We start from the raw sequence: 19,322 nt of genomic DNA on the forward strand, positions 1-19,322 counted from the left end.
TCATCGCCCAACGCCATAGTACCTACTGACTTGTTTTGTACTCTTGTTACTATACTCACACTTATTGAACTCCTTTGTAAGACTTTCTGCGGTATTGAAATTACATACTTAGATTGTATCTGCTTACAGGCCCAAGGGCGCTGTTATTGGTAAAATGATAGTAAAAAAAAAGATTTTATACAAAATTATCATAATCAAATGATTTTAACTCACAAATGATCGTAAGCAAAATGATTGTAAGGAAAATGACCGTAAGCAAAATGATCGTAGGCAAATAATAAGCAAATAATATTGTCTATGTGTCATATTCAAGTAAAAACATTTGATATAATTTAGATAAAATCATTTATTTTATACAAGGTGTACCCCGCCGTTGATGTTGCTCAGTCTGTCTGTGCAGATAGAGAAACAATAGCGCATGTTGTTTTATGTCCAACAGATGGCGTTGTTTTACAAAAAAGCATGTTTGTCCAACAGATGGAGCTGTTTTTCAAAAAAGGCATGTTTTCGTCTGTCACATGTGGCATCTATATAATATAGGTATATAAAAACATACCCATATTCAAATGTGACATAGTGTCAAAATTTCAAAGCAATCTGTGAAAAACTTTCGGAAATTTAAGATTTTGAACAAACAAACATTTACATTTTTATTTATATAGATAGATTCACATAAGAGAAAGATTAGATTCTCTTCAGTAAGCAATGCTGTGGACTTTTCCACACAAATAGTCAATAATGGCAGGTTTTCACAATAGTGGGTTAATCTTTCAGCGCTGTCGTTGAACTTCTTTTATGGAGGAGGCCCAAATCGGCCACTGACATATTATTCTATGCAAACTTCATTCAGGATCTTCTAACTCTTGATGACCGGCTCCTAAACTTGAGAGTTTGATTCGAGTTTTACATACAATCTTTTTGCTTATGATCATTTGATTACGACCAAAACGTCAGTTACCAAACGGCGCTTGACACTAGCAATAACCTAGACCTAGGTCCAGGATCAGAAGAGGCCGGTTGATGAAGACCCTTTCACCTCCCCAACCTCTCTCGACCCATTGCCTTGCACCTCAGTGGGAGGGATGGATTCATAAGTCACTCATGGACATCACCCACCCCTCCTTTTTCCTTCCCAGAACCCCCTCTCCTTTATTTCCTCAAGAGACTCAACACACAGCATTCCCAAAGAAGACATAGGCCCTGATGAAAATTAAAAAGGTAATAGAGTTATGAGTTTTTTTTTATCTTCTATCATTAGGATTATCAGCACCTTTTATGGTAGTATTCATACATTTGGGTCTTTGCGGTCAAGTGATAGCCTTCGACTTGCAATCGTAAGGTCGCAGGTTCGAATTCCAGCGTGCGCATGTAATTTTTTTTTGATGAATTTGTGTTATTTGACAATTTATTCATTCAAATAATATATAGTAAACTTGCGGCACGTTCCAGAGTGGACGATCTCTCAGTCTCCCTTTCAGAATCGAAACGTTGCTTGAAATGACTTTAGCCATGTTTGGTGACCATATCTGAATAGCCAGGTACTCCCTCATCTACCTCTTCCCCGTCTCTTTCCCCTCTCCATTACCTCGTGAGGTATTCACATTTTTTTTAAATGTAAAAGGTGAAAAAACTATTCAACAGCTTTACCATTAAGATCTACTCTAAAAGAATAAGAAACTAAATAAGAAAAAAATACCACATATCAATATGTATAATTATTGTGTTTATTAAAAAAAAAAACTATTTATAAAATATTATGAAATTTTAAAATTTGAAATCAGTGGCAGAAATTTTACTAAACCTAATCATAATTTCATATTGAGATCAAATTCTTCAGTTCAATTGCCGCCAATTCATCATTACAAATGATGTTGAAACGGCAAACATCAGGACTAGCTGTGGGTAGCCTGTTTTAAACAATGAACATTGTTTTAGGCAGAGTCAAAGCAATCCTTGTTGGTTTAGCGATAGCCTTCGAAAATGTCTGCAATAAAGAGCGATACTACCATTTTAGATATTTGACAAATAATACAAAAGCAAGTTACAACAATAATTACGCATTTGGGTTTTTTTTATCGCTCGCAATCGCCAAAAAAAATATCACATAAAAATACCTTTTATTTATCGATTTAACAAAGCTATAGGAATGCCACAAACATAGTTTTGATTTTTGAGCTCAAAAATTTGAGATTTCTCGACATTCAGTTTTGGATTCATCCCCACGAATTTAATAAGGAAGCATATAAACTGCTTACTGTGGTTTAAAGCCGGTGAATCTATATGTGTTTTGGCGTTTGAGACAAGCTTAATCAAGCTAGCAACTAAACAATACGTTAGACGACTGCCGGAATTTCAAAATAAATTTATTTTAATTCATAAAAATCACTTACCTACATTTATAGCTATCTTTCGAATGTATTATCAGTGCTACCCAAATTTGGGTAGCTATCGTTCAAGTGCATTAATTAGCGGTGCTACCCAAATTTGTGTAGCTATCGCTCAAGTGCATTAATTAGCGGTGCTACCCAAATTTGGGTAGCTATCGCTCAAGTGCATTAATTAGCGGTGCTACCCAAATTTGGGTAGCTATCGGTCAAGTGCATTAATTAGCGATGCTATGCAAACATGTGTAGCTATCGGTCAAGTGCTTTAATTAGCGGTGCTACCCAAATTTGGGTAGCTATCGCTCAAGTGCATTAATTAGTGGTGCTATCCAAACATGTGTAGCTATCGGTCAAGTGCTTTAATTAGCGGTTCTACCCAAATTTGGGTAGTGTATCTATCGGTCAAGTGCATTAAGTGGTGCTACCCAAATTTGGGTAGGTATCGTTTGAATGCTTCATTAGAAGTACTACCGAAATTTGGGTAGCAATCGCTCAATAGCATTAGCAGTGCTTCACAAATTCGGGTAGCTATCGCTCAAGTGCTTGTAGAGATTTCTGATCCCCTTTTTGAAGACACAAAAAAATTTCTTTTCACAGTATAAAAATTGTAGCATCGATGGAGTATAAAATCACATTAATTAAAGACAGTTTATAGTTAATAATTTATTACACAGCAAACATAATATTATTTAAGATAATTACACAACATATGCTTTTATTTGACGCAACATCACATAATATGGTCGCCGCAAGAATTATTCGCATTAATAACTAAAAATTGGGTCGATACAAATCAAATTTTGTCTAAGCACTGAAACAGAAAATCTATAGAAGCATGATCTAAACCAATTCGAAAAAAATCATCTACATAAGACCTTTCAACTCCTAGGTCCCAGACAAGCCAATCAAATTTATTATCTGTTAATTTCATCCAAAGTAAGAAGGAATTGAGCTTAGTTTGCGTAAACATACACACCCACAACACAGTTCGATCAGTTTCTCTTTCAGCTCTTGAGACATTTAGTATCAAAACAAGACAAATCCAAAAAGAAAGTATTTTAAATCTGGCGTATTGACTGTCACATTTCTTACGCTGTCAGATGGTCGGAGAATTTGTTTTATATTTCCGTTTTGTAATAAAACTAGATGACGTGTAACCGGCGTTGTTAGCAGTTATTCTTAGGAGTTAGACATATACCATGGCAGACTTTTCTGTAGGCCTTTGTAAGATATACAATTCCGTAGTACATTATTTTGATGCACCTCATAAGGTTTATCCAGCGTTAGCAATGTAAGCGCCCAAAAATATTTTTACTACAAAACATTGATATTTCTCTACTTTCTGTAAATATAATATGCATGTATTATATATATAAACCTTCCGGAATAAATTCTCTAAATGATATTGAAAACCCTATCAAAATCGGTTGCATAGTTTAGAAGTACTAAGCGCACAAACAGACAGACGCGGATGGGGACTTTATTTTATGCTTTTTAGAGATGCAAATAAAGGGTATATTTCTGAACATTTCTGAAAACTAAAAACTGTTTTTGAAAGGTGATGAAATAAGCTTTCAAATTTTATATTATTAGAAATAAACATAACATTTTCGATACATTAAAATTTACGAATGCAAGCATAAAAAAGTTTTAAAAATGGCTCACATTACGTATTTTCGTCTAAACACTGAACCTGATTAATAAAAAAAATGTATTACAAACATTATTGTCACCTCACTTTTTTGTTGTTTCATATAAAAAATAAGTAATTACAAAATCACAAATTTTCATGAATTTTTCGCAAATTGCGGTCGGAAATTTTGGTTTCACAGACTTGTACATTTCAATCCTTTTATGGTTAAAGTCTAGATTTGAATATAAAGCGCGGTATTTTCTCTTTCTAACAGGGTTTAAATCATATTTCTCACCATGACAGTAAGGGAGATACAACGATTTCAATTAGACCAGAGGTTCCCAAACTTTTTTGCACCGTAGACCACTTGCCAAATATTTTTTTTTCCGTAGACCCCCTGTCTGCTGAATATTGAATTTTCCTAAAATTATTAACGTCCCATGTGATAATCATTTATTTTTTTCGTAAAAAGATTCCCTTGCCTGCTCTGCAACCGGGTGGCGATATAGTTCCTTTGTTTTTGCATTATGCAGACAGGGGCGCCCTTGTGAGGTATTACACCAAATGAAAATGGAGCAGGATAAGCAACGGGAATTTCTTTCTGTAGCTGGCCCTACAGAATTGCCCCTTAAGTTCTTTGTTAGGGCTTATTCCGATCAGTTCTTCCTGTCATATGATATCCGATTCTTCAACATTCCATTTCCACAGTCAAAATGTCCTCAAACTTAGTTATTAAGTCTGTGTGAAGTACATCTAAATGTTGAACGTCATTATTACCCTGGTTTTTCAAAAACATGTTGGGGAATTAGGAAAATTCGCGGCTTCCAATGTGCAATGTTTTGGTTAAATATATTAATTCTGACGAGAAAAGGAACGTAGACTCTATATATATACCTCAATAAACAACTTTACGAAATATAAACATACATATCAAATAAGTAATTTCTCAGTCTATTATATTTGTGTTAGGTGGATTGTGTCATTTACGGAACTCCTAAATATTGAGTTGAGGTAAATAAGGGTCCGCTCGTATGTACCCCCATTTGAATCTCGTGGACCCCCAAATTTTTTTCTCGCTGACATAGACCCCCAGCAAGCCGATATCGACCCCTGGGGGTCTATATAGACCACTTTGGGAACCTCTGTATTAGACCATATGAGCTGTTACTATATACATCGATTTATTTAAGCCGTTTTGCTATTAGCTATTTAGCTAGTGTTCGTACAAGACGCGACACGTCGCCTACGGGTTTGATATCAGTTGCACGCTACTGACTGTACTGATAGCACGCTACACGAGTCGCATTCTCATCTTCTACTCATTTGACAGAAATGAAGTCCGAAGATTATTTGAATGTTACAATTAGTTATGGAGATGGTAAAACATTCATGTTTATATAACTAAGAAGAATGAGCGAGCACTGGATGTTTTTGAAAGGAAAATTTTGAGGCGCATCTTCGGACCGGTTCTAGAAAATGGATTTTGGCGCAGACGTTATAACAATGAGCTCTATACTCTGTTTAAAGAGCTAAACGTCACAAAGTTCATAAAACTGGGAAGACTTTGGTGGCTAGATCATGTGGAGAGAATGACCGAGCATCAAGAACCAAAGTCCCTGCTGAGCTCAAGACCGATAGGGAGAAGGAGCCTGGGAAGGCCAAGGTTAAGATGGAGCGACAACGTCCTCAAAGATTTGTCTGCCTTGGAGCTTCGAAACTGGAGATAGCTGGCGCGGGACCAAGATGAGTGGAGGAAGACTCTTGAGGAGGCCAGGACCCACCAGGGGGTTGTAGAGCCAAAAGTGATGATGATGATGATAACTATAATTTACCGAAATATAAGTGGAAATGATATAGATTGAAATTGGAAAGAAAAATCCATTTCACATAATTCTCCGTCAATTGATTTATTTCGTTGTATGGGTGAATCCAAAATCTTCTTTGAGTTCCCTTTTTCATGCTTGTAAACATTAAGAACAATATTACTTTCTTCGTCGATAGTCACTTGACATTGTATTAATTCAACGGCTGCACTTGAAATAATGATCAAGTTCAGTATAATTCGGGTAGCGCCGTGTACGAAAACCAGTAGCATATCAGTACGATACTCGTGTTTGCATCACAGTCACGTAGCTTGTAAGTATATCTGTGTACGAAGGACCTAACAGTTTTTTACAAGGGATTTTTAATTTACTCGACTAAACCCGATTTTTGGATTTGACCAGTTTTAGACCTTTGAAAAGACAAAAAAAAAAGAACCATCTTTAAATATTAAATGCCGCTTTTTTCATCTTCCTTGCTAGAAATTGTAACACACAATATTATTGCAAAATATTACATTCGCAAATTATTAACAATGTCGCAAATATGTATTCGCAACACATATTGATTGAGAGGAGAGGTCATGTTGGTGAAAGAAAGAATGCATGAAGAAGATGATGAAATGAAAAGAGAAGAAAATAAAGAAGGCAGAAAAAAAGAAAGCAGAAAAGAAAGCAAATTGAAAGTAAGAAGAAAAGCATAGGAAGAAGGGATAATGCAGTGTAATGTAATTTTGAAATCGGTGAATCAAAAACGGAATGAATAGTGTGGAAAATAATAATTTAGAAATCTTCAAGTAATGAAGAATGATTTGAGTAATGCAGAATTCATCAAGTAATGAAGAATGAATTGAATAATGAAGAATTCATCAAGTAATGTAAAATGAATTGAATAATAATAATAATATTTGGATGATTTGTATAGCGCCGTTTTTGTGCAAAATCACCTCAAGGGCGCTGTACAAATTTATGATACATTTCTACAATGATCTATGTTATTACTAACTATATATGGAGATAATATACAGTATTGTACTGTAAGAAGTAATCAAGTAATGAAGAATTAATCAAATAATTTAGAATGCATCAAGTAATGAAGAATGCATCAAGTAATTAAGAATGGATCAATGAATTAATAAAATAATGCAAACAACTAATCAAATAATGAATAACTAATAAAAACAAGTATAATGAATCAAATAATGTAGAATGAATTTAAAAATATATAAATTAATAATGAATTACACAAAAAAATGAATGAACCAATCAATGTATGAAAGAATTAATGAATTAGAGAATCAATCTGAGTGAATCAAACCAAGAAGATTTAATTATTTGAACTAATTAAAACTATTCAAATAATGGATAGCTAATAAAAACAAGTAGAATGAATCAAATAATGTAGAATGAAGTAAAAACATACATAAAATAATAATAAATTACACAAAAAATCAATGAAAGAATTAATGAATCAATGAAGGAGTGAATAAATAAATTATTAAATTTAATTCTTTATACTAGCAATTTTTAACCCCTATAGAATGGGTAAAATTTAGTAGATACCTCAAAGCCAAACAAAATTTCAAAAATTATATTCGAAATACTTTACACACTTCTACAATTAATTTCTTTCCTTGGGATTTTTCATGGACAGTAAAAAAAACTGTTAAAAGCTTCTAAAACCCAGCCTTACACATGTGCATTGCAGTGCACCTTAAGGTAGTCATTATTTAACTATACTACAAATGTAGCCAAGAGCACTATAGGGGTTAATATTACAAAAATGATTTGATTAGACATGCCAGTTATTTTTCAAAAATACCTTTGGTTTAATTACTTAGCTAAAATTACGATGAAATGATAAAACTTAAACCACTGTTAAATTAACTATGGGAGTTTATAAGATAAAATCTTGATATATTTGATCTTATAATCTAAAACTCGCATCATAAAAGAAATAATTAATAATAACTAAAACAATTAAGAATAAAAAATACACCATAATATATTCAAACCAGTCAGTGTGGGGTCATAGCTAAAATGGAAAAAATGTGTATCATCGGTCTTTGTTGCTTCAGGTGAGGTTCAACAAAATTTCAGATAGATATAACTGTAATGCAATTATTATGCCGTGTGTCCAACTTTAGACTGGTTTACAATATTAAAAATTATTAATTAAATTCTCTAGTCATTTGATTTCTTTAAAAAGATAGACAAACATTCGCAGGTTACGAAATATAATAAATATTTGAAAATCTGCAACTACCATCACAGTAAGCGGAAAATATTGCTTGTGACATGATAGAGGACTTAGCCAGCCGAGGAACTGAAATCACGGCGCCTGGGTGGGAAACCAGACACGATGCCAACTCAGCCACTGACCGGTCGAATGGTCAACTAATTACAGAAGTGACATATTTGGATGATTACCACACATTTAAAAAAATATATTGTTAAGTCATTTTTTATCATTTTGTCATGATATAAATGAATTTCAAACATTTCATCAAAATTTAAAAAAAAATTATGGAAAATATAATTATCGTCAAAAAGCAAGAGAAATTAATAAAGTGTAATAATTACAAATTCATAAAACAAAAACATTATAAAATAAATGTTTCCTATAGCCTACACGTACCCACAGGGTAAAGATATATTTATAATTACATTAATAATATAAAATTAATTGAAATAATTCAATGTGAATATTTAGATCAATATCCGTTGGATAAATTACATTTTAAAGTCTAAAAAATATTGCAACAATACTAAAATATCCAATAAAGAAGCAATATTCAAGAGCATTAAACATACATAAGTTCCAGTAGTACCAACGTCTTAAAAATAAAAAAATAAAAATTTTTAAACTAATCAAATCATGATTTCAATAATAAATGATAGATGTATGTACTTCTTACTAATAAACGTGTTTTACATTTTACACCTTTTACCAATGGTTGTTAATCAGTTGTGTAAAATGTAGAAATCGTTTATTAGTAAGGCCCTTAAGGTTTAACGCCTGCGCAAACTTTTAACAGTCAAAATTTCATGTATTCTGGAATAAATTGTGTAACTGAGGAACTAAATGCAATAACAAATTAAACGCGCAGAAGCTGTTTTGTCAAAACCGCCTTTGTGGTACCCTTTTCTACCTGCTGTGTAAATATTACTTCTGTAGGATTTACACAGACGGAGCTATACGCAAAAGTTTGAACACCAGTGAATATTACGCATAAAAAAACTTTTAATGTATTTTACTCAAAACTAAAATTTTCACCATAAGTTGTTATTACACCAAGCTCCTCAATTGAGGGATGTGGTCTAAAAATGTGGCAATTTTATCGCATTTATCAATACTCAAACAAGTCCCCATTAAAAGCCGATTCTTGGTCCATTTCACCCTTCGATCAAATTGTGAGAAGCTGTTTAAGGCGAAGCACTAAGTAGTGATGTAAAATCATGAGTTTTTTATTTGAAAGTTTGATTGCTAAAAATATTTTAGGTGCTTTAATTAAATACATCATGGCCAATAAAATAATCGAGCACTTTTTATAAGCCTATGAAAAAATAATCTATACTATAGACACATTTTCGATTGTGTTTTAGAAAATTTTAGAAAAATTTTGGTGATTTTTTTTTTTTTGCATAAATTGAAACAGGCGGCGGCAGCTAGTGATAAGCAGGAATTTAAACCTTATCGCTATCAGTAGCCCGATTTAAAATGTTACACGACGTGGTGCATCGAGTTAAGCATAAAACTCAAGACATTCACAATTTGAATTTCAAGCATATTTGATCAAAAGCGGAAACCGACCTAGAAGTGGCGTTTAACGGGAAAATGTGATAAAAACCCAAACCTTAGTAAGTTTGCACGTTGATTTTTTTAATCCGAACACACCAATAATTAACCCTTAGAGGCCGGAGCCCTGCATTTGCAGTGTTGAAGAATTGCACGGTACGGAGCATTGCAATTGCAGTGTCAACCGTATGTACCTTTCGATTTGTCAAAGACAGAAAGATCAAAATTTCTCTTTATCAAGTAAGTTTTTTTTCTACACGTTGGCTTTAGCAAAATTGTATTTTATTTATTGAAGTTTCTTGCCGGCCCGTAAGTGTTTCGATCTATGGTGGGTTACCAATTTTTTAAACCACAATTGTTCTTTTTCGTTTTAGGTTCTTTTACTATATTCTAGTTATAAAAACTAGCAATTTCATTTAAAAACAAGTCATACACAGTCCTGTGTACATTTCATGGGGTTGATAATATACTAATATATTATAATACAGTTTCTCACAGCCAGCAATTACTGCTTAAACATATCAAAAATTGATTGAAACATCATTCTGCCAGATATATTACTTTGTAAACTTGCCAGAGAATTATTATTTAATAATTTCAAAAATGTTTACATTGCGCTTCCCCTGTTTTCCATAGATGTTGAAGGTTTTACAAAGAAATTATTTATATTTGTGACTAAACCGGGCTTTTGTCTAAACAGACCGTCACCGATTAACGAAAAATTAGAATTTTTATAATACATCCCGCATTTCTCTAAAGTAATATATATTTTAAACGTTGAATTTTGCTCTATCATGAGATTTACAGGCATTGGAAAGTGGACGGTTGCCCCGTCACGCTTATCAACGACGCCATCGAAATGACCGACAACATTGTCGATGGAAACTGAGAATTTTTCTTCGTAACGGCCGCTAAAATCCGGGTTAACCGAATTGTAGCGGGCTTCAATCTCTGTGGAAAAAATAGGGAAAGCAACGGTAGGACCATTATTGTAAAACTCTTCACATATCACCATCGGGGGACGTCTAACTATGACCTGCATATTAAGGTCTTGGTTAAATATACCTCTCATGGTAAGTTCGTTATCAGTGTCAAAGCGACAAGAATCGCGGCTAAGTAATATACTGCCCTCACCTGAGAATATTGTTGGATAGTCTTTGGATAAGGCCTGCATCTCATCCACTTGTAATTTGCCCAGTCGGAAGTGGGACATGAAATCGCATCGTATCAGGAAATCCCGAAGATCTTCGCAATTCGATTTGGTCAATGCGTTGGTAGCCCATCTCAGCACAGATCTAATCATATAATTCTCCGAACATAAAAACATTCCTTTAACGAGAATCATCATCAGAGCGTCTGCAGATATATTCAAAAACTCCTCACTGTCTAACACTAGCTTAGTGTTATCCTGTATGTACGCCAAACAGTTAGTCATGACGATTTCTGAATCGTACAATGCCGCCATATTGAATAGTTGAATAACGGTTTCCAGATCCAGTTCAGTTTTGAGAAAGCGCGCTTGAATGTATTCGCCGCATTTGAGCGAGAGTTTCGGCATATCGTAGTAATGAGCGGCGGCTAAGATTTTCTGACAATCTGAAAGGTTCTCAAATGTGATACGTCCGGTGTACGCAAAATAGACAATTGCGTGAATGGTTGCGTAGGGGAACTCTGTAACTTGTAACATGCCATCTTCTGACCACTTCACAGCTGATGCCCAAACCGAGCTGGTGAGGGTGAGAATAATTCGGTGGACCTTTATGGAATGCTTTTCTGTTCCGTGGTTAATCTCTATAACCAGATCGGAGTATAGTCCAGATTCAAAGGCGCAATGGGCCCTGTCAGCGTCCTTCTCACTAGTGGCCATTATTTTTATGATGATGTTGATTTGGCGCCCACAGAGTCAAAGCTTCTGAAAACATATAAATATCATTTTGGACATCTCTAACATAATTTCATAAATCAGAATAATTGTGCTATTAGAAGAACTGGTGAGAGATACATAGTAAGCACCCAACAACTAAACCCAAGGGTAAATATACAGATACACAAGACACATTATATTTTTTATATTAATAGGCGCATTACATTTTATAAACACTTTGTATCAGTTAGATAATAATGAGAAACAGCTATTTCAGTAGGCAGAAATTAAAAATAATGCATTTCAATTGCCATTTCATTAAAAAAAATTGATCATTTCATCGTCTTTTCTTAACCTTTTAAATGCCAGTAGGTAGAAGTGTAGCTGTGCACAGCAGGCCAAGAATGCGAGTTAACTCGCTCTTGGCACAGAAGCGGTTAATGGCATGTTTTGACGTGATAATATTTCCGACTGATATAATAGACCGGTCAGTGGCCAAGTTGGCATTGCGTTTGGATCCCACCCAGGGGTAGTGTGTTCAATTCCTCGGCTGGCTAAGTCCTCCGTCAGAACACAAGCAACATCTTCCGCTTACAGTGGTGATATTAGGAGATTTTCAAATAGTGTCAGGTTATTCGTAATCTAAGAATCTATCTTTTATAAAAAAAAATATAAAAAATAAATAAATTATCCTAAAAAAATAGAATTTTTTTAGGATAATTTTTTTTACTAACCTTAAAACATTCACATCTATAACAATGGCTGCCAAATAACGAACAATCGATTTTAATTGTAACAAAATAACTCTTATTAAAATGCATTATTTTCCATTTCCGGTAGCTGAAATAGTTGTTTCTCTTAGTCATCTAACTGATACAAAGTGTTCCTATTAACCATGTCGTGCTTATCTGTATATTTACCCTGATGTCACCAATTCACCCAAGACCTTTGGACTCCAGCTCCACTACAGCAATTATATTTTCTAAGGTTAGATTCCTTCATCTTTTAGGAGGTTAATGAAGTGAAATAGGTACTTTAACATCTTCCTCTTATAGGAGGTTAACCAGGGTCAGCTCGTGACCGAAATGGGGTATTTTCGCAAACTAGGAATACCGTTAAAAATGTGGGGAAGATTTAAAGTTTAATTTTCTGATTCTGGTCATTGTTCTAAAAATGTGTAATATTAATATTTTCTTTAATAATTATTGATTTGAAAAATCGCATATTATGAAACTGTTCAAACTGGCTACAACGTTATGGCATTATGACATAGAAGCCACCACTGGCTGGTAAAACGACGGTGCCCAGCGTGAATTCACAGACACCTTGTTTTGGCGACCAATCGAAAATGGCACATTTAAAATCATTATACAAAATTTATTTGTAGACATAAAAATTTAAATAAAAATATCGTTATCGTAATTTTTTTCGAGAATAAAAAAAAACAGTGTAAATACCACATTGCCAGCAGTGCAGCTAGTGAATAATACAGGTGTAGCAAAGTAATTGATGGGGGTACTGGAATTTATTAATTTTACTTAGTTACAATTTAAAATAATTGAATAAATAAAACTGCTCTGTCAGCATTCGCAAAAGCATCTCGAGAAACCATTTAAATTTACCAAGCACGAGTGCCAATGTGTGAATATAGCAGCGCTATCATTGTAATTTAAAAAAAAACAAACTTTGTAATATGTATACATTATAACTGTACCTATTTAATCCAATAAAGAAATTAAAGTATTCCTAAGCAAATCCAATCAGCACTCTTTGGATCAAGTCTGCAGTCATGCAAAATTCACTTTCCTTCAAGGCGCTTTACACATGCTGTAACGTTAAAAAATTATGCAAATTTAAATTGCCAAAGTAGTGCCCGATTATTGTTTTGTTGAAAGTTTTTCGGGTTGCTGCCCTGCGATCGGTTGTACGGAGCGGGTAGAAAGGACAGGTGACAATACGGGGGGAAAACGAACGGACACGTGGTTTTCTTGTAGGACGATTCCGCAGCGCTGAGATTGGCTTTACTATTTTATTAATTAAAACGTAGACTAGTTGAGACGAGTTCCAAACGCGCCATTGGTGCAATTGAGTACGTGCGTTGGGTTTTGCCAGACAAATTTATATCAAAAAATGAAAAAGAGCATGCGGATACCATCAACCGATCCTTCGGAGAATGAAGGATACAGACTTTCCATGTAAACTAACCAAACATAAAACAAACGTTTTGACTCTTGCGCTAGATCAGCCTGTTCTTTGTTCGAGTGTTGTTGTTCGGTGAGATTAAAATATACAATCAGTTATTTGGATTATAAAATAGTTTTATTTGTGAGTGTTTTTGAAGTATAATTCCTTGGAGACTACACTGGATTACCAAGCATGCTGTCGGGGTGACACAAAGATGAATCCTCATTGTCCCCGCGTAGCCTGCCAAACGTTTAATGGATGCTGGTTAATTGAGAATGGCCTCGCGCACTCCTTCCCACAAATCTCTACCCGGAGCTAACTCATTTGGATTTCACGGGGACCTGTCGTCCTGCTCACCGCTGGCGGACTCTCCAGACACCCTCAGACAGGACAACATGATCAAGGTTCTTCAATGCTTTCACACATTCTGCCCTCCTTGCCTTAGCCCCATCATAGCCCTAGTGATTGACAAGGGTCCATGCTCATCAGACTTGACATTGGCGCTCCAATAAATAAAGTTTTAAAACAACTTTAGGTGCTCGTATTTAAGCCTATGGCAAGGGGATACTCTCTATCGTATCAAATTTAACACATTATCGTCGGGACACGGCCTTTGCCGTTTTTCGCGGACTGTCGGTCAACTGCGGGACACGGCAAATGCCGTTTTTGTCGACTGTCGGTTTTTGGCGGGAAACGGCATTATACGAGTTTGTTATCAGCGTGAAATACTAAGATTTATAAGTGGAATGGGCTCTTCAATTAGGCGAGACAACCGCAAAAGATTCTTTTTTGACAAGAAGCAATTAAACATGAGTTATTGAGTGTGCGCCTTCAACCTTAGGCGACACTGTTCAATTTACGCGATCAGATTTCACACATCCAGCGATTGTAAAATTGCGGGCATGGCAAATATATATTATTATTTATTATATAACTATATGATATGAATAAACATGTTATCTTTTACATAGAATTTTCAAATATTGAATATTGAATGCTATTTACTGAATTAATATCAGATTTTTATATTCAGCTTTGAAATGTGGTGAAATTATGAAGTAATCAAAGCAATTATAATTTATTTTTGATGATCAAATGTCATATATGATTTCTTTGAAAATTTCAATTGAAAATATTATCTGGTTTAGAAATTGTGTCAATTTTAGGAAAGCGATATATTTATGCACTAATCGCGAAAAACACCCGCTATAGGCTAGAGTCTATTGTTTGAAGCGCCCCACTACAATGTGTTAAGATTAAAAATTGTAATTTAATAATTTTGTAACTGTCGATAGTGCATGGGATTATATATCTGTCACATTCGTGTAACCGTTTCAACGGGCCGAGCTGTCTCGATACCGCCAGACGCTGTAAGGTTTTGTGCACAACGAAATATTCACGACTCGTTTGCTGAAGACTCAACTGTTTTCAGCAATGACTTGGCGGGAATTATGACTGGAGCGTACTTTTTTAAATCGATGATTGGGGAACAGATGTCGTTGGTTACGGCTGAAGATAAGCAGTGCAATGCACATATCAAGGAACCTTCTCTGAGGTTAACTATCATCAAACAACTCAGTGGCAACGCATTTGTAGATGTCATGTAAACTCCGAAGCTATGAGGTGCGGTGTCGCAACTTTCTCATACAGTGTGAATTCTAACTAACCATAGCATCATTTCGGCAGAGATTGACCATCTTGACACTTGAATTAAGACGTTCCCGGACAAGCATGCTATAGCATTCGCATTGGATAGTTTAATTATGTCGCGGATGCTATAGCATTCGAAGTTTATTGAGTTTTTCTGTCAGATATGCTTGAGCAGTTGCTTTATCCTTATAAAATATAGGTAGTCTATTTCTTACTGTCACTGCTGACACAACCACAGATCGCTTACTGTCACATGAGACCTTTTCTGCACACAAAGATAAAACAGTGTTTACCCCTTCTCCTACAGCTCGCCCGGCGTACCCCGCGTGGTGGCGTATGCTATAGCATGCGTCAAATGTATTGAGATCTATTCAGTGTCGTCTGCTAGAGCATTCGCGTCGCACTTGATGGTGTTGGTTGGTACGTACCATGACGGAAATGCTAGAGCAATCGCAAAAATCTAATACAATCAAATAGTGCCAAAGTAGGGTGTCTCACTGCCCGTGAACGTGTTAATTGCATTCATACATACTCTGCTGTTATGAAGACTATTGACATAACTCAAATCACGTCTGAATTATTTGTACAGAATACATTGATGTATAATATTTTCATATAAAAAAACTTTTAGAAAACAATGGCAATAATTATTATTGCACACGCAAACATTATTTATTAAAATTGTCAAATTCCGCTGCACGCAAAAATATATAAATAGCACTTGTTTTCAACTTACTTTTTACAAGAAATAACTAATTATATGGTGTGAGATGATATAAGATGCATTAAAGTTCCATTTTTCTCAATAAAAGTTATGTTTGGAGGTTAGAAAATACGTATAAATTATTAAAATAACCCAAACCAAACCCAAAAAACCTTAAAAACCTATTCTGTGCACATTTAAATAAACCCCCGACTTAAATAGTTGTCTCCATTAGATATTTAAGTTAAAATCAAGTGTTGTTTTTTAAAGAGCTTTTGCATGCAACGGAATTCGACAAGTATACCCATTATTTTTATACTAATTCTATAAGATTTAAAACAAAAACAATAAGGATTGAGTATAAGCGTTAAAGTGGTACAATAAGATATTGAATTACACAAAATAACCTCAAAATGCAAGTGTAATAATTACATGAAACCGTTAAATATTAACATGTCAACAACGCACTACTTTAAATATAACGGTTTTTACTTCAATTCTTCCAGAATAAACTGTGAATTTACATGTAATACTATAACTTAATTTCAGGTACTTTAATTTCATTTTAACATAATTAATTTGAAGTCCAGATAAATAGTGCGTAAAATGCGCTTTAGTTTGTTGGGAAAGGTTGTCAGCGTGCTGTCAGATTTGAAGATATTTCCAAAACAAAATAAAACTGAGTTCTGTATCATTCTATCAATTGAATATTTTGCATTTAAAACGTTTTTAATGTTTCGATCATGTCAAATAAACGTCATTTAAACCAAGCATTCCCAAAATATATTTTTAAATTACAAAATCGACACGGGAGAGCGTGGCGTGGTTGTCATTTTCTAGTTCCGCACTTCGCCATGGTTGAAATGTCAGATTTAATGCCGATATAAATGAATAAATAACAAATGACAGGTCTTGGGAGATTGCTAATTGAATATATATCATTTGTACTTACATTTAATCAATCCATAACGCGTTTTTGTCGGTTTATTCGTGTAGAAACCATTCGGTTCTCATAGCGAGCAACAAAATGCCGCCGCTCTCCGCCATATGACAGCACCAAATAAAAAGCAACAAACTCACGAGTAGATGCCAAAGTTGTGGAAGCGTGTAGTGATGGAGTCGAGAGATCGATTATTCTCTTTATAATCGAATATTTTCTCGTGCAATTTCAGCAATAACAAATTAATGCTAAGTCACGCATTTGTAAAAGAAACAAGAATCAAATATACATAACTGTTAGGACGGGTTGTTTCACAAACTTCAAAGTTGATTTTCAAGTTCTGTAAAGGTTATGTCAAACAACTGATCAATAATTATACAATAACAAAACTTGAATAAACTTAAATAAACTCGTCTTTATAATTTGTCGAATTGTTCAAATTCTGTGAAACAACCCATCCTAAGTCTCAAATTAAAATTTAAATTACACACGAGTGTTAGACTCTCGTAAAGGTAAATATGTTTAAATTATAATTTGAAATATGTACTTATTTTGTTAATTAAAATAATTATCTTGTATGTTATAGTAAATAAATAAATAAATAAAAAACTAAAAATATGTTTTAACCCTAATATACAAGACTAAAAAAACTCGAGACTATTAAATAAACTTCAATTGCTTTAATTTCGTTTTAAATATCAATTTTTATATTTCATAAACATTTTTTGAAGGCCAAATATTACATGTATCGTTATTACTTTTAACATGTATTTATTGAACATAAAATAATGCCTTATATAATACAATGGTTACACATATGTGCTAAAATAAAAATTACCCAAATCACTATAGCAATAAAGTTACAAACTATTCACAGTATTTATATTCACAAAATATAAATAAAATACGCTGCATTTATTTCTTCCCTTCTTTTTTTAAAATTTCAACATATTTCCTATTATTTTCTATCGTTCAGTTTTTCTTGGATTTTATTATAATTTCATTTATTATTTGAAAATTGTACGCCGTTTATTAAGTATTTCACTTTAAAAGTAATTCAAAATAAATTGGTCTGTAAAACCATTTCCTTAATAATTTTGTTGGGTACAGCAATTATTCTAAGTTGGCGACTTAATTGTATTTACCACATGATTTTTCAATATAATTTCCCTGTATTAATGACAATTCATGGTTACGATTAAAGATAATTACATAACTTTAAAGCACTCTTTCTAAGAGTTGTGCAAAAAAGATGGTGGAGAAGTTAAAAATAATTATTTTCGATACTATTCTTACGGTTTTTTTATAATGTTTAGTGTAATTGTATTTAAAAACGATTTATTCATTTTTAAAACTTCTGCTAGGCTATTATTTATTATACAGTCATTATCAAAAATGTACTTTATAAAAATTGAAATGGAGTTAAAACTTAAATAAATTAAACTCAAAAACAATACTTTTTAACTCGAGCGAATTCTGGTAGTTTGCCAAAATTGAATTGTGGTTTATTGATTAATATTTACAAATCTACAATAAAAACTGAATATTTCGATTTCGATTATTTTTACTTGAAATCCCACCACTACGCTTCTAATTCAATAGAAAATCAAGTCTCGAGTCTCTCACTGAAACTGAAACGATCAGCAACACGGAATTTCATGAAACGGAAAGAGACAGAGCTGAAAAGAGCCGGCATTGGACATTTCGCACCACAGTTTAATGTGTTGGAAAGAAATACCAATATTTTCAGCCGACAACAGAGCAAATAAATATCTTTTACCACGTTTTTACAAAACCGTGGGCATTACTAGGTACATGAAATCTAATAAAAACTCTATATTATAATGTAATTAGTGTTTATTTGGTTGATTTCTTGCATAATACTTTAAATAAATATCAACAATGGTAGGTAGGTACCTTTTATAACCGCAGAAAACGTAAACAAATGTGGTATGGACCCTTTTTGTCCCTTTTTGAACCCTCATTAGGCACCTCCCTACCTAATTATGCATAATATTCAAAATCTTAAACCTATTGATATTTTATTTCGACGGTCAAGTGGGTATAGGCGCGTGCGTAACTTCATTATTGTGGCGTCACCCAATTACCTGCTTACCCTTTCGGGTAAAATTGATGTGTAAACCTAACCTGCCTACCTACCTGTAGGTACCTACTGAAAACACAAAAGGGTACCCAACATAGGTATAGGTTGAAAAACTCAATCACTGCATGCAGTAGTCGCAAATAAAACAACTTCAAAAGAGTCAAGGTTAGCAGTCCACGATGGAGTTATGATTCCAGCCCTGATGTATGGCAGTGAGGCATGGAACTTGTAGATCAATGGC

General features: G+C 33.9%; 1 protein-coding gene across 5 annotated transcripts; it reads right to left on the reverse strand.

The window, feature by feature from the left end:
• Positions 1-1,726: 1,726 nt before the first annotated feature.
• Positions 1,727-17,104, reverse strand: LOC149409924 (kelch repeat and BTB domain-containing protein 8-like). Of its 5 annotated transcripts, none has more exons than XM_089649389.1 (3): positions 16,990-17,104; positions 10,771-11,548; positions 1,727-1,984 (listed from the first exon to the last, which is right to left on the reverse strand). In XM_089649389.1, the coding sequence occupies exons 2-3, from the start codon at positions 11,501-11,503 to the stop codon at positions 1,962-1,964; spliced, it is 756 nt and encodes a 251-aa protein (XP_089505515.1). In that variant the 5' UTR covers positions 11,504-11,548; positions 16,990-17,104; the 3' UTR covers positions 1,727-1,961. The 5 variants fall into 5 exon arrangements, with proteins under 5 accessions (XP_089505515.1, XP_089505512.1, XP_089505513.1 ...); XM_089649386.1 differs by lacking the exon at positions 1,727-1,984 and adding an exon at positions 13,215-13,327 and having other exon boundaries at positions 7,309-11,548; XM_089649387.1 differs by lacking the exons at positions 1,727-1,984; positions 16,990-17,104 and adding exons at positions 13,215-13,327; positions 16,470-16,808 and having other exon boundaries at positions 7,309-11,548.
• Between the last annotated feature and the right edge of the window lie 2,218 nt (positions 17,105-19,322).

The sequence above is a fragment of the Hesperophylax consimilis genome, chromosome 29 (genome assembly GCF_061612785.1).
Source record: "Hesperophylax consimilis isolate HC1 chromosome 29, BYU_Hcon_1.0, whole genome shotgun sequence".
In the NCBI taxonomy this organism is placed as follows: domain Eukaryota; kingdom Metazoa; phylum Arthropoda; class Insecta; order Trichoptera; family Limnephilidae; genus Hesperophylax; species Hesperophylax consimilis.